Source organism: Nothobranchius furzeri, chromosome 5 (genome assembly GCF_043380555.1).
Source record: "Nothobranchius furzeri strain GRZ-AD chromosome 5, NfurGRZ-RIMD1, whole genome shotgun sequence".
Classification (NCBI taxonomy): domain Eukaryota; kingdom Metazoa; phylum Chordata; class Actinopteri; order Cyprinodontiformes; family Nothobranchiidae; genus Nothobranchius; species Nothobranchius furzeri.
The window spans coordinates 6,874,203-6,901,068 of NC_091745.1; the positions used below are offsets into that span (position 1 = coordinate 6,874,203).

The following is a 26,866-nucleotide window of genomic DNA, read 5'->3' on the forward strand; positions in this document are numbered from 1 at the left end:
GCTTGAATCCTGGCTCCAACCTTTGCCACTTTAGAGGAGTTAATATGTTCTCTTCATGCATGTGTGAGTTTCCTCCTACTGGCCAAAAACGTGCATGTAACTTAGTCTGTTTCGAATCGGTTTGGACAAAGTGTCTACTAAATAAATCGATATAAAGAAGCACAGTCAGATCCTGAAAACAAGACAACATCTGAAATCAGCTGCTCTCCCACGGACTCGCTTCTTGTACTTTTGATGTTGTGGTCACGTTTGTCTGCAACGCCTTGTATAATCTTTAAGGTCATTCAGATTTTGAAAACAGTAATGTTAACAGAGTCCAACAAAATAAAGGTGCGGCAGTCAAACCTGTAATCTTTCCCAGTGGCCTAGTGGTAGCGCGTCTGTCCTTGGACTGGGAGATCAGGGCTCAAATCCAATTCGAGTCCTACCAAAGACTTTAATAACGGGACCCAATGCCAATCTGCTTGGCACTCAGCTTTAAAAGGGTTGGATTTGGGGATTAAACCACCAAATAGCTCCTGGTCCCCACAGGGATGGGTCAAATGCTGAGATGCAATTGCACCAGTGTGTGAGGGCTAATAAGACTTAGCATTTCATGAAAAACGTCTATCATTTATACGTTGTTTCAAAAAGCATACACATTTTTTTAACAAATTTTGAAAACTGACAGACCAGAATGAACAAACATGAATGAAAACAGATGGTTTTTGGCCATCATCTGTTTTGGGAATAATAACCAGAGTCTTCAACCATTTGTCATTATAGTTCATTTTAGGGATAGCAGTAGCTCAGGAGGTAGAGCAGGTGTGAGGTTCTGTTGTGTGTGTGTGTGTGTGGATCCTCACCTCTTCTCCTCAGGTGTGACAGGCAGGCCGCACCAGGCGCCATCGATCAGAGGCAATTATATGGATTTCCGAATGAACGTGTGCATTTGTGGAAAACGTTGTGTGACTTAATTCTTATTGAGACTGTTCTGGCCTCATACAATTAAGGTGGAGCACTTAAAAGCAGGCCGGAGGAGGAAAGCAGATGCCAGATGATTAAGCCACACAGCTTGGTAATCAGGTCAGCTCTGTGCTTCCTTGCGCTTCCCAGTGTTTTTCTCACGAGTGATGTTTTGTCTCGCAGCCGTCCCGACCTTCTGAGTTCCCAGGATCTCCCAGCGTCTTCCCTGAACCGTGGTGTCTGCTTCACCCAGTGCTCCTCCTGGCTGCAGTGCTTCAGCTCTGTCATCCATGCCCTGTTGGATCCCCCTCTTCTCCACCTGCCTGTCCACCCTCGAGCCTCCAGCGAAATCTCAACCTCAGCCTGCCACACTCCCACACTGGATCTCACCTCCTCTCCAAACACTCCTCGCCACGCAGACCAGTAAGCTCACCCCCTTCAATTCTATTATCAGAACAGTCTCCTTGCTCCTCGACTCGCCTTCTGTTTCCTCTTCAGAACCGCCTCTGCGAGCCCGTCCAGAGTTCCTCCACCATTCTGAGAACCCGCTGAACTTTCAATAAAACTGGTAAACTTTCTCCTGTGTCCGGATGTGTTCGCTCCAGAGTCTCCTAGAGAATCATGACAGCAGGGTGGTCCAGTAATCCGAAGTTTGCAGGTTTGATTCTGGCTCTGACCAGAGAATGCTGCTGTTGTGTCCTTTGGTAAGGCACTAAACCCACCTTGCCTGCTGGTGGTGGTGGTGGGAGGGACCATTAGTGCCTGTGTACGGCAGGTATCACCACTGTCAGTGTGCCTCAGGGGAGCTGTGGCTACATCGTAGCTCACGCCACCAGTGTGTGAATGGGTGAATGACTGTGTTGTAAAGGGCCTTGGGGGGTTGTAGAACCCTGAATGCGCTATGCAAATATAGGACATTTACAATTTAGTAATGTGGTTCAGTTTTCCCATCAACTCACATATTTGTGACTAATTCTGTTGTGTTTATTATCACACATATTTCAAGCGTACCCGATAGTTTCCAGACATCACCTGTTTTATGTTTATTTTTTTTGGCAGACGTTTGTTGACAAAGTGACGTACAATTGTTAACCTATAGGGCATGTTGTGATCTGTGGGGAAAACCGGAGTACCCGGAGGAAACCCACGCATGCATGGGCAGAACATGCAAATTCATGCAGAAAGACTGCAGCCGGGTTTCTGCAACCTTCTTGCTGCAAGATAATAGTGCTAACAATTGCGCCACCATTAGGATCAATCATGCATCCTAAGGTCACAGGCTGAGTTTTTTAAGGTACATATCTTGTTTTGAACTAGAAAAGCATGAATGCATTTGGATTTTACGATGAATTTATAAAGTACTCAAAACAATTAAATAAATACCTAATATAACAAAAGTAGCCAGAAACAGAATTTAAATGCAAATTGTGTTTACTATTAGTTCTTTGCCTAAAAAAACTTAAAATTACTTGTAATCTGTTGTTTGATTTAACTGAGGGCCACATATACTGTCTATAAGGGATTTATGTGTTTTATTAGATTAACTGGATGAAAACACCAGAACTCAGTTCTTCAACGTCTGGTTTTAGGATTTTTTTTACCCTCTAGCGGACAAAATTTGTTAGTACAGGCAGAATTCATAAAGCCAAACAAGTCATTGGTACTTCCTGTAGATTCCTTCAAAATAAAACAAATCACCCTAAGATTCCTTTGGAGTTTGGGGTTTAGCATTAACACAGCATAGTTACAGGGCTGTCAACACTCACGCAATGAGTTTGTAAGACAAACACTTTGACTGTCTTCACACGTTCTCACACCACATCTCCAATTTCTCGAGCTGAGCTACACATTGCTTCATGCTACTGTGCCCACTCTCCAAGTCGGAGCGCTACACGTTCAGTTTTAATATTAACATTCCCAAGAAGACAAAAAGAAAGAGTATTAAGATATTTTAAGGCTTCATTAAGATAAGGAGGCTAAATATTCTCTTCTAAATGGCAGAACAAAGTGTAGTAACAGCTTTCAGACACTGGAAGGCAGCAACTCCCAGTCTTCCCTTCTTTCTAAATGCTGTTGGAACCCAGTTGTTCCGTTTTTAGCCAACAGAGGGCGCAAATTCCCCATTCTTTCAACGCAACAAAACAGTGTTTGAAAAAAATAATTAGTGTTTCTACTACAAAACTATTGTAAAAGTTCATGCAGACAAAATCAAACAGTACAAAACAACTGCTATTCGGGTATTGGTTACTTCACACAACCCAATAGAAACACGTTTATCCATCTGTGCGTCAGTGAAAACGGAGCTGCTGATTTCATTTGTTTATTTATTTGTCACTTATAGGTAAAGCCTTCTGTTAAAGAATGATTTTCACTTTCTACTTTTTCGTTAGTTTTTAGATTTTGTAGATTGAATCGAGTAAAAAAATAACATTTTAAAAGGGTGTTATTGTAAAAGGTTGATGGAATACCGATCTTATCTTTCAATGTCTTTCAATCCAGGATGGAGAGAGAGAGAGAGAGAGAGAGAGAGAGAGAGAGAGAGAGAGCTGCAGGTTGAAAATGAAGTTTCTCAAACATGAATCTGAGTCGTGTGTGTGTGTGTGTGTGTGTGTGTGTGTGTGTGTGTGTGTGTGTGTGTGTGTGTGTGTGTGTGTGTGTGTGTGTGTACAGCTCAAGCCCTTGAGTAGGTATCCATGAGCTCTGAGTACAGCAAGTCCAAACATTGTTCCCTCCACTGAAAGTGAAACCTCAGAGGTTTAAATGAGCAGTGTTGTGTGTTTTGGTTTGGAAAAATTATTTGATTTGTAATATTTATATTTTTTATTTTTGGATCTTTGGAGTCCTCTGACCCTGAATGTACAAATGTGGGTCATTCATCAGTATCGTTAATATACAAAGAGGAGTGGGACCCATACTGGAAACAGCCACTAGGGGGAGGTTTTAGTGTAAGGTTACTTTGGCTTGAGCTTCCAGGTGGATGCTGAATGTCCAGAATGCAGCTGATGAGTGACACACAAGAGTTCAAGCCTGTGGCTTATATGTGAGAACTATTCAAACAACATCCGGCTTTAAAGCATCCAGATGGAGCATCAGGATTAGTACTTTCATCAAAAACCTGTCATATCCAGTCCCATGCATGTCTGCTGCCTTCTGGTGGAGGATCTGCTGGTGGTAAGAGCCCGTTTTGTTTCTCCACTACTGTTTACATAGTAAATACAGCTGTTTACTATATAGTTGTTTTAGTAATGTTAGATGATCGATAATTAGGTTTAAAGTACATTGTAATGATAAATGATAAATGACCCCCACTTGTATAGCGCCTCTCAGAGAAAGGACTCGAAAGCGCTGTACACTACAGTGTATCATTCATCCATTCACACACACATTCACACACTGATGGTGATGGGCTACGATGTAGCCACAGCTGCCCTGGGGTGCAATGAAGGAGGCGAGGCTGCCGAGCACAGGCACCACCGGTCCCTCCGATCACCACCAGCAGGCAAGGTGGGTTAAGTGTCTTGCCCAAGGACACAACAACAGAATTCAGTGTCTGGAGCCGGGATCGAACCTGCAACCTTATGATCACTAGACAACCCGCTCAACCTGTTGTGCTACTGCTGACCCATAAAGCTGTTTACCATCTATTTAAATGACACACTGTTTTTATTAGCTGCTCATAGGGATATTTATGCATCGATGACTGACTTGTTCTTTTATTGTTTGTTGTTAGGAGAACATTTAGAAAAATATTCTTCCTTCTCGTTTTTTGTTTTGACAACACAAGCCGACTTTGGAGCAACATCAAGAACGATCAGTCATGGTGGATATTTTCCAAACCAGGACATTATTCACAAATCAACTTGGCTGCGATACCATTACGTTTATTGGTTCTTTGTGAAAATAAACATGAAATCTCTGGAACGTAACAGGAGTGAATGAAGTGATGAGGAGACATCATGGTGACATGTCTGACTCAAAGTGACTCGTGAATGTATGTGACGATGGAATACGTGAATGGGTGGAGAACTGAGGAGAGATCAAAAGGAATAGAGAAAATCACTGGAAAAATACAATGACAACACACACACACACACACACACACACACACACATGCACACACCTGAATAGTTGGACCTAATCTGGATGACATTCTAGTCAGGAAAGTAAGAGCATTTCCCGTTATGTGTGATGTGTGGGACGCTACGGTGAAATCTGGTGCACCAAAACTGATTGAGAGATGGTGAGACTGGGCGTGTCCGATACACCAAAAGCATGAAACAGAGCAGACGTGCATATACCATCTAAGTCAGAGGTTAGGGGGAACCCTGTGCAAACAGCTATCCTGTTAGATACCCGTTAAATGCAACAGGTCCACCTGATGAGCATTTGTTTCATTTGCGTAGCTTTAAAACCGGATAGTATCTTCCAAAACATCCAAATGAAAATAAAAGAATAGAATGTTAGAGTTGCTCCAATAAAAAGAAACACATGTTGTTGTGGGTGATTATAAGCATTTATGCAGTCAGTACTTAGAATTATTTTTTACAATTTAATCATAAATGTAATTTAAAGGGAATGAATAAAACAACTGACACATTGTAAATGAACCACGTCTATACATCATCTCACCTAAAGCAATACTGCAGGCAAATATTTTAGAAAACAAATTATTCTTTGCTCACTGGGTTCATTTACTTTACATTTTCATTGTTTTCTTTCATAATCCAGGTACATTTCCATACTGTTGAACAGAAAAGCACTAAAAGGCTCCACTGTTCATCTCCTGTATTACGCAACATGAGATTCATCTTATGAGTCCTAATAAGCATGAAAGTGTAAAGTTTTATCCGACTATTTACACAATCTGTTTTAGCTCTGTTTTGTTTCTTCGGTGTGTTTATTGTTTTTTCTTATTAAGCTACTAAAACTGGACTTTCACACTTATTACTGTTAAAATGCAATAATGTAATATTTACACAAAACCTCTGGTGTTGTATTTGACTCCAGTCTATTTAAATACATCTGAAACTTCATGAGTAGTTTATGTAGCCTGATACAGGCCTGGTCCCTCTGCTGTGTGAAGTGTGCTGATGTGTTTTTGCAGACAATCTTCTTTGCTTTTGTTGCTGTTTTATTTTCTGTTTCCTCTTTGATACTTTGGCGGTTTTATAATTTTAGGCAAACAGTGTGTGTAAGTACGTGATGACATCACATAGTTGCTGCAGATTTGTCTGCTGTACATCCATGATGGGAATCTGCTGTTCCACCACATCACAAAGGTTCTGGACTGGACCCACATCTGGCGAGTGTGGAGGTCGTTGGAGTCCAGTGAACTCGTGGACATGTTCTAGAAACTGGTTAGAGATGATCTGAGCTTTGTGACATTCAATTAAATTCAATTCAGATTCAATTCAAAAATACTTTATTAATCCCAGAGGGAAATTGATTGCTGTAGTAGCTCAGAATAATAATAATAATCAAGTCATCAAAGAGTTGTTGTATATTACAATGGCTGTTGGCAGGAAGGATCTCCAGTAGCGGTCAGTGTTGCAGCGAAACTGAAGAAGCCTCTGACTGAAGACACTCTTCCGTTGTCGGACAGTCTTGTGAAGAGAATGCTCAGGGTTGTCCATAATTTTCTTGATTCTCTGGAGAATCCTTCTTTGCATTATCTCCTCCAGTGGTTCCACAGTCATCCCCAGAACAGAACCAACCTTTTTTATTAGGCTGTTGAGCCTTTTCAGGTCCCTGCTTCTGATGCTGCTACCCCAACAGACGATGGCTGAAGAGATTACACTCTCAACAACAGACTTGTAGAAGATCTGCAGCATCTTGCTGCAGATATTGAAGGACCTAAGCGTCCTCAAGAAGTGCAGTCTGCTGTGTCCCTTCTTGTAAACGGCTTCGCTGTTCTTTCTCCAGTCCAGTCTGTTGTCCAGGTGAACTCTAAGGTATTTGTATTCCTTAACCACCTCCACTTCTTCTCCCATGATGGAAACAGTGTTTGACTCCACCCTGTTTCGTCTGAAGTCTAAAATAATCTCCTTTGTTTTGTTCACGTTCAAGGTCAGATGATTGTTTCCACACCCAAAGCGCTTCACCACCTCTCTGTACTCAGCTTCCTGTCCATCTCTGATACACCCGACAACTGCAGAGTCATCTGAGTATTTCTGTAGATGACAGGTCTCTCTGATTTGTACTGGAAGTCTGAGGTGCTTTATGCTGGTGGAAGTAGCCATCAGAAGATGGATCCAAAAACTTTAGAACATTTTAAAAATAATTGTGTGTTAATACCACTAGAGAGCAGTGTCTGGCTGTAATTTTGCATTTCAGTATATGTGCACTTTGAGCACTTCATTTTTATTACAGTAAACTAGTGACATTAATGTGTCCAGGTGAAAATTAACGGCAAGTTTTTTTTTCACTTAATACTGGGTTTTAACAAGTCCGTTTCCGGTGATGATTTTCAAAATAAAAATTTCATTAAAAAGTTGAGCAATCGACAGAAACAGTCTCTTGACCAATAGCCAGTCGTTGTTTGTATCACGTGACTCTGTGAAAACGTCAATTGATACTTGTTCCGCTTTGAAAGGTCGAGTGGACACCCTCGCAGACCCAAAACAAACGTCCATTAAATGAGGCCGTGCAGAAGAACGGGAGCGCGAATCCTCATCTGAACAGTAAGTTTAGCTAAACTATAGTGTTTTATTCCGTCGTTTGCGTCATGTGTCTCTAACTTAGTGCTCAACAGGTGTGCTAAGGACGTGCTAGCTTCACTCAAACAGCCACGGACTGTTTTGTTTGGTTTTAACTAGTGTTTAAAGTAAGTTGGCAATTAGCAACAAAGCGTGAGAGAAAATGTTCATTAACGCCATTTGAAATATTTTGTTTATTGTTTTTTGTAGCAAAGTTCTGTTCTACGCTTAGGCGCTGTTCCCTAGGTCTCTTTAGCTAGGCAATGTCTGACGTTACCAACATGATATCAGTTCATTAGCTTCATAAGACCGAGCTGCAGGTTGATTTGAAAGTGACATTGCGTTTCGGTGTTTGCATTCAAGGTTATAGGGGGATCTGAATATAGCCACAGCGTAATGTTTACAAATCTAAATATAAATCGTTCAGAAGGCGTGGTTCATTTACCTTCCAATCTGACTGTCACTGATGATGGAGCTGCTGTAACATTCAGGAGCCCAACACAGGTCACATGCCGCCTTGTAATCCTCAGGTAATCCCTGTGGGGTAGTTTATATGCTGTTTAGCTGCTGGGTATCTGGAAAATCCTGACGTGTTCAGTTAAATTACCTCGCGAAACAAACTGTTTTAAGTTGTTCTTGGGCTAAATCAACTAAGCCCCAGCATGCCATCCCAACATTCCTGCACTGATCATGAGATCGGTGTAGTGAAGCTTTGCTGATGTATTTTCTTTAGGTCACATGATCATTTTCACAATGGTGTAAAAGTAACACTTAACTGTTTTAATTCCCTTGTCACTTCTCAGAGACCTTAAAGGCAATTCAGTGTGCAAGATCAGCAGGAACATAAATCACAAAATCAACATGGCAGCATAAAACAGCAGATTTTAAACTCAAATTTAAAAATACACAAAGGCAAAGTTTTAAATCACACACACCCTTTAAATGCTGATTTTCACTAACGAATGTTTGGTTTTCAGAGATCCCGGTTGATTATTTAAGGGTGCTGATCGCTCTCATCCATCATCATCATCATGGGCGAACTCTTCAGAAGTGAAGAGATGACGCTGGCTCAGCTCTTCCTCCAGTCAGAAGCAGCTTACTGTTGTGTCAGCGAACTGGGAGAAATTGGGATGGTGCAGTTTCGAGATGTAAGTCCAGTTGTATGTTTTATTATTCTTAAGCCAGGCCGTGTCCTTTTTGTTTTCTTTTTCAAGTTTTATTTTTCTAAAACATTACACGCAAGTAATGATTTTTGTTATTTGTTAGTGATTAAAATCAGCCAGATCACTAATACTTTTGAGACAGTGCAGGCCTTTTGCATCATGTGCTCACAGCTGACCCGTCATTCCAAGCATGAGAGGGTTTGTCCCTGTCAAGCCCACAGGCGAGCTTTGTGCTTGGATCTAGGATGTGGTAACGGTGACTGCTTCATCCAGTAAAAACATGAGACTCACTCAGGGCAGTAAACGGCATTACTAATGAGTATATTGAGCTGCCTATACATTTCATTTCTTTCCACTTGCAGTTAAATCCAGATGTGAACGTGTTCCAGCGGAAATTTGTCAACGAAGTGCGACGATGTGAAGAGATGGATCGAAAACTGAGTGAGTTTGGAAATTTCTTATCTAAACAGTTTTAAAAAATATATATTAAATGTAGAAATAAGAATAACTTTGATTGCATCACGGTTGCTGCCAGTTAGCTTCTGTGTACAGAATGAGCATTTTTCTGTTGCGCAACAGGTGTGTCTTGTTGACTTTTGTAACCTGTCCTGGCAAAACGGTTTGTCTTTGGCAGGATTTGTGGAAAAGGAAATCAAGCGGGCCAACATCCAAGTGCTCGACACAGGAGAGAACCCCGAAGTTCCTTTTCCTAGAGACATGATCGACTTGGAGGTTATTGTTTCATCTATTAGTGGAGCCCTCTCGTGTTTTCTCCTCTCCTGACTCTTGTTGACACCCCTCTTCCCTCCCAGGCCACGTTTGAGAAGCTCGAGAACGAACTGAAGGAGATAAACACAAACCAAGAGGCCCTAAAGAAGAACTTCCTGGAATTGACGGAGCTGAAGCACATTCTGCATCGTACGCAGCAGTTTTTTGACGAGGTCAGTGTCATTGTTTTCACAGACCTCAGAAAACCCAGAGCTCTTCCTTTTGGGTGACTTTGACTTGTTTCTGTTCTAACGTCCTAAAGCACCCTGCAGGTCATTTCATAAATGTGCAAACAGTAAAATGACATCATGAGCTTTTTGTTGTGGCAGCAGAAAATAAAATAAATCCATCTGAATCTTTTTCTTTTGCTTTCATCTAAATCCGGACATTACAGCTAAGCTGTCTGTGCCGCTCGTGTCTCTGAAGCACAAAACGCATTAATAACGCTCGATTTGGCCAGAGGTGTTTTCCCTCGTGACCTTTCACACTTGCTCACGTGACCGCGGCTGATTTACATCCATAGGTCATATTCCATGTGCTTCTGTTGCTGTGTGGTGCATTACTCCAGCTTTATTAAAAGCACCATCTTTATATGCCAAAGTATCTTCATGCCCGTCTACCTTTGCCCATCATCGTTTACGCTCCACTGCCTTCACCAGCCGAGCTCGGTCAGCTGACAGCGACGAGGCACCTTTTACAAGCTGTTTTAAGCTCTTATTGGGGTGAATCATTGAACAAAGGAGTAGTTGTTTAGCCTGTAACGGGAGAAAAGTACCGTTTATGTTTGAAGCAAACAGAGTGATCATTCTCCAACCTAAGAATCAGCTCAAAGTAAAAACTGAAAATGTTGTAGGAACAGGTTTTATGCTTGTGTTTATTCTGTAATACAGCTACAAGTGTGTTGACGGGATGTAGTAAAGGATTTGTTTGGCTCTTCTGCAGATGGAGGATCCCAGTTTACTGGAGGAGTCATCTACTCTGTTGGACCCCAATGATCCTAACAAAGTGGCTCCACTCAGATTAGGGTGAGTGTGACTGGTAAACTTCTGTAACTGAAGAGGATTAAGCATTTCAACCATCTGTGTTTGAAACTAGCTAAAATCTTCCCACATCCAGGCACTCTCATCCACCAGTCAAGGTTATCTGAAAAACTCCCAATAAAACAAACTAAATACTTAGAAATATTTCCTAAAACCCTGAATTAAAAAAAAGAAGCGGCTCTTAAAGCACATCCAAAACTTTAACATAAAATCTCTAAAATTGTCCTGTTTTTCAGAAACTACATCAGACAGGAGTTGTTTTTGATTAGACCGGTTGTTGACATTCGCTGGTGTTTTCCTCCCATCGTAGTTTTGTGGCTGGAGTCATCGGCAGGGAGCGCATTCCCACGTTTGAGAGGATGTTGTGGAGAGTTTGCAGAGGAAACGTGTTCCTGCGACAGGCTAACATTGAAGATCCTCTGGAGGACCCCACTACAGTCAGTCCTTTTCATTCACTGTGAATTTGATCGTTATTTTACAAACAAACTAACTTTACGATGTTTCCACAGGGCGACCATGTCCACAAGTCTGTCTTCATCATATTCTTCCAGGGAGACCAGCTCAAGAGTAGAGTCAAGAAAATCTGTGAGGGGTGAGTGACTGAAGCACTCGTCAGGATTGTGTAGACGGTTATTTACTAACGGGTCCTTTTTGCACGGATGATCTCTTCTTAGATTCAGAGCAACGCTGTACCCGTGTCCAGAAACCCCCCAGGAGAGAAAAGAGATGCTGGCAGGAGTGAATGCTCGAATTGATGATCTTCAAATGGTGAATAAACGTTCAGACAAAACGACACCTGAGCTTTTAAACCAAGCCCTCAGGGGCACTTCCTTAAATTCTGATGGGTCAGAAAGATCACTAACTAAGAGATTCTCCAAAGAATGAAGGAAGTACATGTTTCCTCTTTACGTTTCTGAGGTTTTCTACACTTGTTCAGTGTAATTAAGAGATGTTTTTTTGCTCTCTAACTGGCCGTTTTCCCTCTGAAGCTACAGCTGTAGCCATGGGGTGTTGTGACCTTGCCAGTGACTCGTTACTGGCAGTAAGAGGACTTGGCCCAAGGAAATCCACCTTGCTCATTTCGGCCCTAAACGTTCATCCATGTGGTGGTTTTACATCTACTTATAAGATAAGACGTTAGTGATCCCACTGCGGGGGTAATTGTAAAAATGATGGGCATGAACATGTACACACACACACCCACACACATATATACATCCACCCACACACTGTATACAAGCACATGTTCATACCTATATCAGGTACATTATGCATGGAGTGGTGGCTGTAGAGTTAAAGTGATTGAGTCACTCGTGACATCGTGATGCGTCATAAAGTCTAACTGCTGTTGGGATGAATGATCTGCAGAAGAGCTCCTTCCTGCAGTGGGGGTGTATCAGTCTCTGAATGATGGAGCTGCTCAGCGTGCCCACTTACTCATTCATAGGGTGATGTGGGTTGTTCATGATGGACATCAGCTTAGCCAACATCCTCCTCTTTCCCACCACCACCACCACCGATTCCAGAGAGCATCCCAGTACAGAGCTAGACTTCCGCACCAGTTTTTCCTTCCTGCTCCTGCTCCTCTCTGTGCATCCGCTCCCCCAGCAAGCCACAGCATAGAAAATTGCATATGCTACCACTGAATCATAACGACGGGTCAAAAGTCCTTAACAGAGTCCTGCATACCCAGAAGGACCTCATTCTCCTCAGCAGCCGGAGTCGACCCTGGCCTTCATCATACAAGGCGTCTGTGTTTGTAGACCAGTTTATTGTTGAGGAGAACACCAGGTACTTGTGAGAGTCCACTATCTCAATGTCTTTTCCCGGAATGTTCATCAATGTTGTAAGGGGTGACTATCTCCTTCGTCTTTATATGGACAGCGTTGGTCTCACACCATCTGACAAATGGGCCATTCCCATCTGTACCGGGTCGGCCCGGGCCGGGTAGCGTAGGTTGTTTACATATCTGGGTGGCCTGGTATTTTTCCGGGCCAACCGAGGCTCATTCTCAGCCCTCTTCTCGAGGGGGTCTGCTTCAGGCCGACCAGGGCCAACACACCCACTGCTGACAGCAAATTCACACCTTCCATTAGAGCAAGCCTCTAATTGGTGGGTAGAATCAGCCCACATGGGCTTAAGACAAGGATGTGTGGAATCAACCGGGCCAGGCTGGGGCCGACTGGGGCTACCCGGCCCAGGCCGACCCGGTACGGATGGGAATGGCCCAAAAGTCACTGATGACCCCCTTGTATCCCTGATCATTCCCATCTGTTATGCATGTGATGATGGTCGTATCAACTGAATACTTTTGTAGGTGGCACTGGTGTGAATGAATTACGATGGAAGTGTACAGCCTGAACAGGAAGGGTGAGAGGACCGTGCCTTGTGGTGCCCCTTTGCTACAGTTCACTGCCTCGGACACACTTTTGTTTTACTGTTTTATGGTATCTGCGAATGCTGGACAAGTGTGTTGCGCTTTTTGCCAGACACACGAGGGTGTGTGGGATGGTAGTAATAGTTTTCAATGTTCTTGTTTCTACATAAGTTTTTGAGTCAAACATGAGGAACGTAAGGCTTTTTGGACGGCAGCCAGCCATGATTGGAGCTTTTCTAAACTGCAGGCGAGCCTGTGGCTGCTCGCTGTTCTGCTATTTGCTGATCTACACTTCTTCATAAAGTCAAACGGCACTATACCTGCCTGGGAAATTCTTCTTTCACTTCCAAACTCAAACAGCTCTTTGGATCACTAGAACATGCTTGTTTCTCTCTCTAGCTCAGTGAAGTGACAGTTATTTGAACATCCCTGCTTTTTCCACCTAAGGTGCTGAACCAGACTGAAGATCACAGGCAGAGAGTTCTGCAGGCTGCTGCTAAGACGATCCGAGTCTGGTTCATTAAAGTGAGGAAGATGAAGGCCATCTACCACACCCTCAACCTCTGCAACATAGACGTCACACAGAAGTGTCTGATTGCCGAGGTGTGGTGTCCTGTCTCTGACTTGGACTCCATTCAGTTCGCCCTGCGAAGGGGGACGGTGAGTCGAGCTGTGGACAGAAGTATTTATAGATCCATTCCGGTTCTATAAACCAGCGCGCGTTATGGTTTGTTTCATGTTTTATTTAATCCAGGAGAAGAGTGGCTCCACTGTGCCTTCCATTCTCAACCGAATGCAGACCAAACAGACCCCGCCCACTTACAACAAGACAAACAAGTTCACCTCAGGCTTCCAAAACATTGTGGATGCTTATGGGATTGGCAACTACCGCGAGATTAACCCAGGTGCATACGCTCCTTCCATTAACAGTACCATATCTGACCCGTAGGTCACCCGTGTGGGCCCCGATGCTTTAAAGGAAAAGCATTTTCCTCAGCTGCCTCATCCATATCATAATCATTACCGGGTCAGAAAATGTTGTCTCATTTGTTGTTTCATGTTCCATACCCTCCCGTCCTCGTGCGATTCCTGCGTCCTCACCACCAGCACCATACACCATCATCACCTTCCCCTTCCTGTTTGCTGTCATGTTTGGTGACCTGGGCCATGGGACGCTCATGGCCTGCGCTGCTTTGTACCTGGTGTTGAGAGAAACCAGACTGATAGCCCAGAAGAATGACAACGAGGTGAGAATCGCATCATTCTGATGATGCGCACGGCGCCGGCAGCCTCCTGGAATCCCCGTTAGAGAATCACGTTCATGTGTTTGTGCATCGTGTCGTTGCAGATGTTCAGCATGGTGTTTTCAGGGCGCTACATCATCCTGCTGATGGGAATATTCTCCATGTACACTGGCATCATTTACAACGACTGCTTCTCAAAGGCCTTAAACATCTTTGGCTCCGGGTGGAGCGTCAGACCCATGTTCGGTGGTAAAGGAGCCAACTGGTCGTAAGTCTTGAAGAAGAAGGAATTAAAATATTGATTCTGGTGTCATTAATATCTGCTACAAGGTTTTACTGGTGGGTAAAAATACCCTGTTTTAATGTCTTCCATGATAATAATAATAATACATTTTATTTCAACAGCGCCTTTCTGAACACTCAAGGACACTTTACAGAGATAAAATACACAACAATAAAAGATAAAACAGCATAAAACAAACAGACAGATTGGAGCAAAGAGAGTAATTATTGGAATGCCAGACGGAACAGGTGAGTTTTGAGTCTGGTTTTAAAGAGAGTGAGGGAATCAATGTTACGGAGGTCAGGAGGAAGTGAGTTCCAGAGCTGGGGAGCAGAGCGGCTGAAGGCCCTGCTCCCCATAGTGACCAGACGGAAAGGTGGGACTGAGAGGTGGATGGAGGAGGAGGACCTGAGGGAACGGGTGGAGGTTGAAGGATGAAGGAGGTCTGAGAGGTACGGTGGAGCTAGGTTATGGATGGCTTTGAATGTATATAGCAGAATTTTGAATTGGATTCTGGAAGTGACAGGGAGCCAGTGGAGCTGCTGAAGAACAGGTGTGATGTGGTGGAAGGAGGGAGTTCTGGAAATGATGCGGGCTGCCGAGTTCTGGAGAAGTTGGAGTTTATGGAGGGATTTGTGAGGAAGACCAAAGAGAAGAGCGTTGCAGTAGTCAATACGGGAAGTGATGAGGCTGTGGACAAGAATGGCGACCGAGTGAGTAGTGAGGGAGGGGCGTAGGCGGTTAATGTTACGTAGATGGAAGTAGGCAGACCGGGTAATATTGTTTATGTGGGACTGGAAGGATAGTGAGGAGTCGAGGATGACACCCAGACTCTTGACCTGAGGGGAGGGGGAAACAAAGGAGTTGTCGACGGGAAGTGTAAAGCTGTGGATTTTGGATAGAAAAGATTTAGTGCCGACAAGTAACATTTCTGTTTTATCACTGTTGAGTTTGAGAAAGTTTGATGTGAACCAGTCTTTGATTTCAGATAAACAATTGGTGAGGGAGGAAGGAGGAAGTGAAGAGGAGGGTTTGGAGGATACATAGAGCTGGGTGTCATCCGCGTAACAATGAAAATGGATGTCAAATTTACGGAAAATATTTCCCAGGGGAAGAAGGTAAGTGATGAAAAGGAGTGGACCGAGAACAGAGCCTTGGGGGACGCCAGTAGTGACAGGGAAGGGACGGGAAGTGAAGGATTTGAGTTGAATAAACTGAGTACGACCAGAGAGATATGAACGGAACCAATCAAGCGGGGTATGAGAAATGCCAAGGGAAGACAATCTATGGAGGAGGATGGTGTGAGAGATGGTATCAAAGGCTGAACTCAAGTCGAGGAGGATGAGAATGGAGAGCAGTCCAGTATCGGCAGCAGTGAGGAGGTCATTGGTGATTTTTATGAGTGCAGTTTCTGTACTGTGGCCAGGACGAAAGCCAGACTGGAAGGGTTCATAGAGGCTATTGAGCGTGAGATGAGCATGGAGTTGAGCAGAGATTATTTTGATGATGTAGATTTACTGTTTATTTATTTTATTTTTTTTGGGATAATTATTTACATATTAAACTTTACTCCACTACAGTACTGTAGTATAGTTCTTCTTACAGTTTATTGCTATATAATGTGTACAGGCAGGTCTACTGATGCACAGGAGGTACGTTTCCAAATACCATTTGCTAAGTGAAGCGAGAACCAAGGAGTTTTATGTTTCTGAAGCCTCTTTTATAAGACACACCATGCCGGCAAATCGGCGTAATATTACCGCAATGATATGTCTATAAACGCGCCATGCCGGCATGGCGTTGCGCGAATTTTGCGGCATTTGTTCCGCCTCGCTTGGTAGTAATATTGCGGTAATGGTCTGTCGTATGCGCCCTGGCGCAACAGAGGCAGATGTCATGTTGACGTGGGGAGTTATTGCTGAGCTCCGGCTGGCAAATTTATTGAAAATGAAAGTAAACACAGGCGGTAAGGTTTGCTTTTTGAACAAAGTCAGCTTAGATGTCAAACTGGAGCGCCGCAGCGCTGCATGAGCCTCTCTGCTAGAGCTGAAGCTCAGATCACCAGAGACTGCACAGGGACTGATGGGGACAGACGCCTTTAGGAGCTGCTTGTTAAAAAACACTTATCGATCACGGCTTCAATCGCAACAAAAAGCAAGTTATGTCCCAGATGAACGGAAGTCTGCGGCAGCGCAGAGACCGCCCCCATACCCCCTTTATGCCACCATCACCTAGTCTTTTATAAAATTGCCACGATTGCGCCACATAACCGCCACGGTCTGATCTTATAAACCACCTTTATCCTCCCCAGGGAGCCGCGGCAAATCCCGTTTTGCAAACGCTATGGTCCTGTAAAAACGGCTTGAGCTGCAGTTCAAACTAGATGTCTGTGTGTTCTTCTGGTTGCCTTCAGGGATGCAACCCTTCATGGCAGCTCAGCTCTACAGTTGGATCCAGCGGTAGCAGGAGTGTTTAATGGACCATACCCCATTGGCATAGATCCTGTAAATGGTTTCCTTCACTATCCATTATTGAAATGACCCGTTTCACATCATCTTATTGCTGAGGCTTGTTTATTTTTTCTCCTGTGATTGAACGTCTTCTCAGATCTGGAGTATTTCTATCAACAAGCTGACGTTCTTGAACTCCTTCAAGATGAAGATGTCTGTTGTCCTGGGAGTCATCCACATGATATTTGGTGTCACTCTCAGTCTCTTCAACCACCTGTGAGATTTCCACTTCTTTATTTAAAACCATCTGTTCTATTTTCTGTGTGTGTGTGTGTGTGTGTGTGTGTGTTGTTACTATGGTGACCAAATGTCTGTGGTTTCCTGCAGATATTTTAAAAAGCCACTGAACATCTACCTGTCATTCATCCCGGAGCTCATCTTCATGTCCACCCTGTTTGGCTACTTGGTCATTCTGATCTTTTATAAGTGGGTCGCTTATGATGCTCAAAGCTCCCAAGATGCTCCCAGCCTCCTCATCGCCTTCATCAACATGTTCCTCTTCGACTACACTAACAGGCCTCTTTACAGAGGGCAGGTCAGACACGTTAACCTTTCTCTTATGATTAGACATGATCCCAGCAGGTGTAATGGATGATAAAGAATTACAGTTTAATTAATGACCAGAGATATTACTGATCCATATCTGGCATGGACCCCATCTCTGGACACTGGGCTTTTAAAATCAGGAGAGTGGTTCTTTTTATTACAGGGAAATTAAATACACTTTGCATGAACTGAGAGACAAGAGAAGAGAGAGAGAGACCTCCAAACGTTTAAGAAAATTTTATTATCTAAATGATTGAAACAGTTTAACAGGACTAACTCTCTAGTGATGGATGTTGATGGAATGGAATGTGAGGTGGAGTGTGTGTTGGTGTGATGTCAATTCAGAACCTCCGTTCGGGAGAAGCGAGTCTGAGTGGGAGATGTTGTTTTGCTCCTAACTGATCAACGTTTGAACCGTGGTCAGAAAACACATGAGACGCTATCTGTGCCGATCTACATTACCCGTCAGTGAGACCTCCGTTCAGATCAGGCTGCCAGGTTCACGACCTTCCACTGGTACTGGAGCCGATGAAACGGCGTCCTCAGCACGACAAGCCAGTCTAGATAGTCTCCAGGTAAAAGCGGCAGGTGTTTCACAGCGTCAAAGGGACCCTCTTTGGGTCAGCGAGTTCAGCTTTTATTCTGAAGGAACCGTTGTTTTGTTGATAACAACGACAGGATTTCCCAGCTTGGCAGTTCTCAGCTTAAAAGTAAAAAGTACAGATGGCCGGTCCGTACTCCACCTAGCAATGATGAACTTCAGAGGATCTAGAGAGCTGGCTGAATACTGAACTCAAAATGGCGTTGTTCTGACTTATTAATCTTGATGTTTACGATTCTGGACGAATCACAGCTGACAGATTAAATAAACACCACAGAGACTCTGCCACGCTTCAGAGTGAAGGTTCTGATTGGATTTGCGACCGGAATGTGTCATGATTAGTTAGTTATCTTGTGTATCAGCTGACTAGTGGCTAGAATACGTCATTTCCTTATTAAACATTAACCATAACGTTGTGATTTCACAGATCGGTCACGTGGTTATTATTGACTAACAGTTGTTTTGATTAGCTTTATTAAAATAGAGTTCTTTGATTAATTAAAAGAAAAGAGCTCATTCTTCGTTCTCCTGTCTTCACTGCTGGAATGTAAACATTAGATGTGAATGCGTGACCTTGAGGCTGTTTCATGCACACTGACACTGTATCAAACAGAACAGCTGTTAGAGGGGAGAAATGGCTCCTTCATCACATTACACAGGATAGCCATTAAAATGTGTTTCTTCTTTTTCTAGATGGGCCTCCAAATATTCTTGGTGTTGTTGGCCTTAACTTGTGTTCCCTGTATGCTGATAGTAAAAACTCTGGTTCTACGCAGACAGCATCTGTGGCGTAAACGTTTGGTAAGACGGCGCTACTGATTCTCCTCTGAGCCCAACAAGTGATAAACTTCCATTCAGCTGACCGTTTTTCTGCGTCTGAAAGGGTACGCAGAACTTTGGAGGGATCAGGGTGGGGAATGGTCCCACTGAGGATGAAGCTGAAATCATCCAGCATGACCAGCTCGCCCAGCAGTCCGACGATGAACCAGAGGTAGATCAGACGCCGTCTCAATGCTGACATCACTTGTGTTCAAAAGCTTCTCAGGTGTTTTCGTGAGAGGCAGACTTGACTACAGACTGAGAGACCAGTAACAGGATCCAGTTTTGAATAATTCAGTTACTCGATAGTTGCTGGAAACAGAAACTCATGTTTCCATTTCCACTGTGGCAATGCAAATCATCCATTATGGATAAGCGCCTGCACCGGCAACAAGGGGTTTCTCTAGATGGTGTCTTTTTATTTAAAGCATATCCCTGCTCTCCAGACAGTTTGTGCTCATCTGTTTATAAGCGGAACTTTGTTCCATCATCATGCAGCTCTAGAATCATTAAAGGTGTGGAACACTAAAAAAAATAATCCGTGAGTTTTTCATGCAGGCTGAACATGAAAATAGGTGTAGGAGACTATCTCCTGTAGTAGCTTCTGATAGAAAATAGACGGTGAAACTCTAGGATTAGAAAAGCCTGCCAGATCTACGTCACACCGTCAGTCGGGAAGGCTGATGTTGGTTTAACGTTCAGCAAACCGCAGAGAACGTCTCGACAAGTGGAAGCTAACTGTTAGCATTAGCAACTTCACCATACAGCACAACTCCTTCAGGCTTGAGTTATCAGTGGAGATGAAACATCGACATTGCAAAGTAAACATGCAATGGTAGAGTCATGTTGCTGTTGGCCAATCAGAGGAGAGATGTCCACCCAAGTCCTGCCATGTTCTGCCACTCTCTCCTCCTGCCGACTCCTCCATGCTGATACAAGCGCATCTGGCCCCCGCTTCCCTGAGTATGACTTACAAGCATCCATTGCTACAAGAGACCACTGAAAATGGTTTGAACAAATGAGGGTTCAACACATTTAGGTGACTAGTTTAGCTCGGACCTTCTAACTGAAAGGATCACTTATAGCTTGTTTTGACTGTGTGTGTGTGGAACATTGGCATGCTCTAAAGCTGCTTCCACCTTCTTTATAGATGTGTAACTGGCCTCTTTCCTGTGTTAATTGTCTGTTAATGTATCCGTGTGTTTGTGTGTGTGTGTGGTCAATAACAAAGCGTTGCGTTTTGTTACCTGCTTTCAAGGCGAGTGAGGAGAAAGAGGTAGGACAGGAGTTCACGCTGCACCTCTTCCCCTTTCTGTCACTGTGCATGTACCGCTGCATCTGCCTGCTGCTGTTAGCTGTGTTGGTTGTGGGGGTGCTTGTGTTAGCTGGTGGGTGTTGCTAGATCAGTGCTGCCCTGTGGTCTCGGTGTGCATGAGGCATCAGCAGAACCTGCTCTTTTATGGTTCACGAAGCCCTGAGATAGCAATGCCTCTACTAATTTGGGATTGTTAATCCGATAGCCAACGGTATCCCTGTCCGTTACTGGGATTATCATGCTGTGAACCAAAGTCGTCCTTTCTGGACCTCTGAACCTGTGATAAAAACATTTATTTAAAGCCTCTTGCTGACTAATGGATACTTTTCCCCACAGTTTGACTTTGCCGACGTGGCTGTTCACCAGGCGATCCACACTATTGAGTACTGCCTGGGCTGCATCTCCAACACTGCTTCCTATCTCAGGCTCTGGGCCCTCAGCCTGGCTCATGCACGTAAGGCAGCAGTAGAACACACTGCAGGAGAATCTCCGTGTTGTGTGCTCTCTCACATCCAGGCTTTTGCCCTCACTGTTTTCTGCACAGAGCTGTCAGAGGTGCTGTGGTCCATGGTGATGCACATTGGTCTTTCCTCCGCAAACTTCGGAGGCTTCGTCGTTCTGTCCCTGGTCTTTTTCTTCTTTGCTGTGCTCACAGTTGCCATTCTTCTCATCATGGAAGGCCTGTCAGCCTTTTTGCATGCACTCCGGCTGCACTGGTGAGTTTCTGTTATTTTACACCATGTGAAAGTAACGTTATGGGTCCTACAAGCTTTTCCCAGATAAACGCAGTCTTCAACCATCTATAAAATGACCGTTCATGTTTAAAGTGAGTGTCAAGGCATGGGTGGAGACTTATTTCATCCTCACTTCCTGTTAGGAAAACTCTTCTGAAAGAGGTGTCGCCTGGCGGACCGAGAGAGCGGCACTGAGGCAGTGATAGACGCCGCTCCCCTAAACTCCCCCCTCCGCTTGTGCTGTCGGAGTTTCTCAGTCTAAAAACGAGTTAACGAACGCGTGTACGCAATCAAACACTCGCACAAGACTTACCGCTCAGGAGAAAGGCAGACACAGATCCTGCAGCATTCTGGAGGATTTCTTGTTGAACGCGATCATTAGGTGAAGGGGGGGGGGGGGGCATTTTCTCCAAGGAGGCGAGCGGCTCCGAGCGCTAATGTGTCATATCGGCAGGTGAGTGACTGAGGCAGGTGGAGGTGCGGCTGCCTCACCTGGAGACCAGTGCGGTGCAGCCACGTAGAACTCTGCTGATAACATCACGTTTTTCAGCTCAGCCGTCAGCCACAGCTGGTTCGACATGAATGTGGAGCAGAGATTTAACCTGAAGATGGAGACATAATTATGGTTTTGGGCTGAATTATTACATTTAAAGTAAGTAGCACTAAAGTGCCAGACTAATCATTACACATGTGTACAGCACCATTAGACACGGGTCTATACAGGTTATCAGCAAAAGCAAGGTAATTTAGGCGTTGCTTGCTCTGTGGGTCTCCTGTTGCCTCATGAATGTGACACTTTATTGCCCCCTGCTGGCCTTTGCTGCTCAGTGTTTCTCAGCTGACTGTCTTGTGATGAGCAAAGATAAAGTTATACATAAGAGCCTTGTTAGTATTATTCTAACGGTTCTTGAATGTTTTTAACAAAGTGGACCTGAAACCTCAGATGTTTTTATCCATATCTCCTAATGTGTGCCAGACACAGATTGATCACAAATCCTGCTTAAAGCCTCTGTAAAGCGCTTCAATGTGTCACTCAGGTGTCGGTGCTGAGAGTAAAGAGCTTTTAGTAACAAAGGGATACTAGGCAACCTTTCCACATTTTAAAAGGACCAAAAGGACCTTTTACAAGGTTGAGGAAAGGCCACTCAGACTCCCACCACCCTCTGTTGCCAGAATACCGCATTTGCAACTTCAGAGTGCTTCAGAGTCTGTTGGATAAAAAAAAAAGGAGCTGATGTACCTGGCGCTGCAGTCTGCTTCCAGCACGTTTCCTGCATGTGTTAGATCATGAACACAGGAGGTTTGTTTAATTTAGTGGTGAAACACTCCTGTAGACACTAATGAAGGCTGGGAGACATTTCAGCTGTTAGATTAACCCCGGCTTTCCACGGGAGCCGTCAGCAGCACGTTACTGCAGCAGCACGTCATAGCTGCTGATAGGAACCGCTGTGGTCAACAGAACCTTTTCCACTGGAGCCGTCGGCAGCCGTCAGCAGCGCGAGTCGGCCGCGTCTCAGGAGCAGCATGTCGCGGCCTTTACGCGCCGGTTCTATTTTCTACGCGCGACGCCTCTGAAACGGGTCAAGTTCGACATTTTTGGGGAAGGAAAGACAGGAAATCGGACGCGGAAATGGAGAGAAGCTACAGAGATTTTCAGAATAAAGAACGTGCTGCCTTCCGGTTGCTTTACTTTTAAAAAATTTTACGAACTGTGCGTCCCCGTGAGAAGTTATCACCTAGCTAGCGGTCTCCTTTGTTTTTCAGGTCCGTATTGGCGATTATAAAACGGACAGAACATAAAACACAAACCATGTTGTAGTTTTCTCCTGCTTGTTATTGTGTTTACTGACGAAGTCACTCGTGTGACTTCGTGCTCTGTCGGTGACAGCTGCTCACCTGCTGCTTCGCGTCTCGTGGGAAGGGCCAAGCAGCAGCTTACGCGAGCAAGACGTGCTGCTGCAGTAACGTGCTGCTGACGGCTCCCGTGGAAACCCGGGGTAAGGTGTTAAAACAACACGTTCTCCTTCCGCTCACCCCCGTCCAAACCTTAACCCAGCTTCTCGTTCTAAACTTCCAGTTAACCGTGTTGGAGAGGGACGTTACAACTAGAAACAAAGTTTTGCATGTGTAAGAGGGTTAGGGTTAGGATGGGGGTGAGGGGAAGGTTAAATAACGAGAGGGTATAGGTCACAATTCAGTGAAATCTCCGTTTTACCACGGCAGTCGGAAAACGATGCTCTGGCACAGCGCGTCGCCTCCCGACATGTTGGGCCTCCCAAGGTGTCAGAAACAAACGCTTGGTCTCGCTTGGGTGTGAGGATGTGTTGGTTAAAAAGAAGAACACACGGTGAGAACAGTTTTGATTTCGGTTCTACGAGGAGGGCACTAGGTGGTGCTAAAAGCAAGTCAAATCAGCCTTTAAACACAAGTCTAAAGCCTGATTTATGCTTCTCCGTCAGTGCGGAGACACGCAACGCCATTATCCGTCCTTGCGTAGGGATCCAGCAGGCACGCAAGTACGTACGGAGTCGAGCCCACTTTTTTAAACATCTGTCAAACGAGACGGATTACGCAAGCTTGTGATTGGTCACGACGCCGCTGTTGTTTACAGCGCCGCCATTGCAAAGAGAGCGGAGTTTAACTAGCGGCAGACACGGAAAAGCTTGAAGGATACCTCGCGAAAAAACTCTAAAAATATGAACGTTTCATCCTCCCGTGACAGGAGGAGTGAAAAGATGCGCAGCAAGCGTTTTATTTGTGGACGGAAATGACAGGAAACGTGGGTTTAGAGGTGGGGAGCGCACGAAGCGGTGGGAGAATGAGAGACAAATATGTCCGTGTTAAAAGTCTCTTATATACACAAAAAACACAATATAAACAACCGATCTTGGACCGATACATGACAGGATACCACAGAACAGCGCTACGCCCTCTGTGGTCCTGCCGGGGAATTGCTTTGCAACACTCTCCAGGAGACGGAGAAGTATGAGAGCAAAACGCTTCCGTCAATCCGTGCGTGTCTGTCCCTTGCGGAGCTGACGGAGAAGCCTCTGCTAGAAAGAGTCTGAGTAGTTTTAGCAGTATGTGACAAATGTACATACAGTACATGAATGTTGATGCAGTCGTCAAAGACTCGCAGCTCTAACACAGTAAAATGTATTTAATCGGACAAGAATGTCCTTATCAGCATGTACACGATGCTTGTGTGTTTAAAGTTAAAAGGAAAAGTGGAGTTTAACAGTGTAAACATGAAAACCGATGACTTTGTTGTGACTAATGATAATAATGTCCTATTAAAAGAACACGTTTTTTTACATCATGAGGCTAAGTTCCCTCAGCCTGTTGTAAGGCCTCCAGACCAGTCAGTATGGGTGTGCACCAATTAAAATGTTTGTAGAACACACACACACACACACACGTTTTTGTGATTTGGGGTATACGTTTGTCCCTTTTAACATGTCTGAGTGTCGTAGATGATCTGAGGATCACGGCATGTCCGTCTCTAACCTTGTGATAGTTATTGTATTTTCCACTGAAAGCTGCAGCAGAGATCAGGTGACTGCTGAACTCTGACACTTCAGCCTAAATCCAAACAAACCTTGAAGTCCTGCCTTACTAAATGTTTATAATACTGAGCTCTTTCAGTAATAAAATGTTTTCTTAATCTTACCCACTCTGTTGGATTTACTACAGCAGACAGGCTTGGGAAAGGCTGATATTCCTAACCCCGCTGTTAAGGTCATCTTCAGGTCACTTACCACTGGACTTTATATAATAGGCCCTGGTCACTTTCTGAAGGAAACCGGGTTATGTGTGAGGTCCAGGGGTCAGCACCAGTATTGATTACTGCGGTATTCCTCATAGGGGTATTTATGTTGATTAACTGTCGTCCCTTTTTTCCCCACAGGGTGGAGTTTCAAAACAAGTTTTATGGAGGCCAGGGCTTCAAGTTCCTCCCGTTTACCTTTGAAGGCATTCTAGAAGGAAGACAGGAGGAATAAAATAACCGTCCATGTAATCGTGTCATCTGTGTCACTCGATAACACTTTGTGTTTGATTATACTTCCATGTCAGCATAACTCACCAGGAACACCTGGGAAATGATTCCCAAATAAATCTTTTATTTGATCTGTTTTCTGTAGTTCATTATTGTTATTTATGCGTAGTTTTCTCTACGGGGGCTGTGTTTGTAGGCAGGAGCTGTTAACGAACCAGTGGGGGTGCTGTACTGACTGATGCTTTAAAGAGTGATTGGTGCAGCTACTCCACATTGTGTCCTTGTTGTCGTTGCCTCTTTAAGTTATTGTTGTTCTGTAGTTGAAATCAAACACACCTTGAATCTTGTTTAATTTCTAAAACACAACTCGGCACTTTGCACTTAAAGGCTGATCTGAGAGCTGTACAGCTTCAAAGAGCATGTGCTGACAAGTCCAGATCTCTTCTGACCATATGAGCTTTTGTTACTGTGTGTGCTTGTTCTTTTTGATAATCTACATGAAACAAAAAGGGGAAGCTGAAGATGATGGCCTGTAACGGTGCAGCGTGTTGTGAAAGCATCAGTCCTGCTTTGGTTCAGGCTCTTGTTGTCGTCCTTCTGTCAAGTGTTTTCTTCACTCTTCACAATCCAGCAGAAACACGTTTATCCATCTCTAGCTGCATCTCTGTCAGTGAAAGGGGAGCCGCTGATTCCATTTATTTGTCACATAGGTACAGATGCTTCTGTTAAAGAATGATTTTCATTTTCCAGGCTTTATTAAATCTAAACTGTCAAAGTACAATAAAACATCTCTGAAAGCTTCTTTTCTTGGTAACAATTTATCTTAAATTTGTTTTATAGGTTTGTGTCACTTTGGATTTCGATGAGTTTGTAGTTTTAATCCATCCACTTTCCTCTGGGGTCGGTTCGTGGGAACAGCAGCCTACGCAGGGAAGTCCAGACTTCCCTCTCCCCAGCCACTTAGGCCAGCTCCTCCGGGGGAATCCCAAGGCGTTCCCTGGCCAGCCAAGAGACCGTCTGTCCACCGTGTCCTGGGTGTTCCCTTGAGTCTCCTCCTGTTTGGACATGCCTGAAAAACTGCACCAGGAGGTGTCCTGATCACATACCCGAGCCACCTCATCTGGCTCCTCTCGATGTGGAGGAGCAGCAGATCTACTCTAAGCTCCTTCTCAGATGGCCGAGCTTCTCTCTAAGGGAGAGCCCAGCCACCCTGCGGAGAAAACCCATTTCAGTCGCTTGTATCCGCAATCTCGTTCTTTCGGTCACTACCCAAAGATCGTGACCATAGATGAGGGTAGGAACGTAGATCGACCGGTAAATTTAGAGCAACACCCACATCACTGCAGACTCAGCACCAATCCACCCGTCAACCTCGTGTTCCGTCTTTCCCTCACTCGTGAACAAGACCCCGAGATACTTGAACTCCTCCAGCTGGGGCAGGACCTCATCCCTGACCTGGAGAAGGCATTCTACCCATTTCTGGGTCAAGACCATGGTCTCGGATTTAGAGGAGCTGATTCACATCCCAGCTGCGAACCGCTTCAGTTTAAGGTGATCGCGTTCTGATGAAGCCAACAGGACCACATCATCTACAAAAAGCAGAAACTCAGAACTAAGGAAGCATGGGGCTGGCTGGTCAGGCTATGAAACCACTCAAAGCCTCTTAAAGAGCAAGTCACCCTCTGCCAGATTCTAATTCCACTCCCATTTCCTGTTTGAAAACTGTGCCACGTAGAGGTATTGCCTGGCAGACTTGAGAGGGCTCACAGCAGCATTGTGACATCATATGGTACCAGCTAATGGCATAGGGTACCTTTTAGCCAATAGCA

General features: G+C 44.4%; 1 protein-coding gene across 3 annotated transcripts; it reads left to right on the plus strand.

The window, feature by feature from the left end:
* The first annotated feature begins 7,494 nt into the window (after positions 1 to 7,494).
* atp6v0a1a (ATPase H+ transporting V0 subunit a1a) lies at positions 7,495 to 25,839 on the plus strand. Of its 3 annotated transcripts, none has more exons than XM_015948657.3 (22): positions 7,495 to 7,625; positions 8,618 to 8,788; positions 9,166 to 9,244; positions 9,438 to 9,535; positions 9,616 to 9,744; positions 10,514 to 10,596; positions 10,922 to 11,048; positions 11,121 to 11,203; positions 11,286 to 11,379; positions 13,436 to 13,648; positions 13,743 to 13,893; positions 14,096 to 14,235; positions 14,337 to 14,500; positions 16,929 to 17,019; positions 17,123 to 17,241; positions 17,353 to 17,560; positions 18,866 to 18,973; positions 19,056 to 19,163; positions 20,223 to 20,267; positions 20,643 to 20,760; positions 20,851 to 21,022; positions 24,948 to 25,839. In XM_015948657.3, the coding sequence occupies exons 2-22, from the start codon at positions 8,672 to 8,674 to the stop codon at positions 25,039 to 25,041; spliced, it is 2,541 nt and encodes an 846-aa protein (XP_015804143.1). In that variant the 5' UTR covers positions 7,495 to 7,625; positions 8,618 to 8,671; the 3' UTR covers positions 25,042 to 25,839. The 3 variants fall into 3 exon arrangements, with proteins under 3 accessions (XP_015804143.1, XP_015804144.1, XP_015804145.1); XM_015948658.3 differs by having other exon boundaries at positions 20,250 to 20,267; XM_015948659.3 differs by lacking the exon at positions 20,223 to 20,267.
* The last annotated feature ends 1,027 nt before the right edge of the window (positions 25,840 to 26,866 follow it).

Excerpts from the sequence above, each read along its gene's own strand:
- atp6v0a1a (XM_015948657.3), top strand. The coding sequence starts at position 8,672 with ATGGGCGAACTCTTCAGAAGTGAAGAGATGACGCTGGCTCAGCTCTTC. Across the intron at positions 9,536-9,615 it reads GAGACATGATCGACTTGGAG|GCCACGTTTGAGAAGCTCGA; the intron begins GTTATTGTTTCA and ends CTTCCCTCCCAG. Across the intron at positions 17,020-17,122 it reads ACCCCATTGGCATAGATCCT|ATCTGGAGTATTTCTATCAA; the intron begins GTAAATGGTTTC and ends ACGTCTTCTCAG.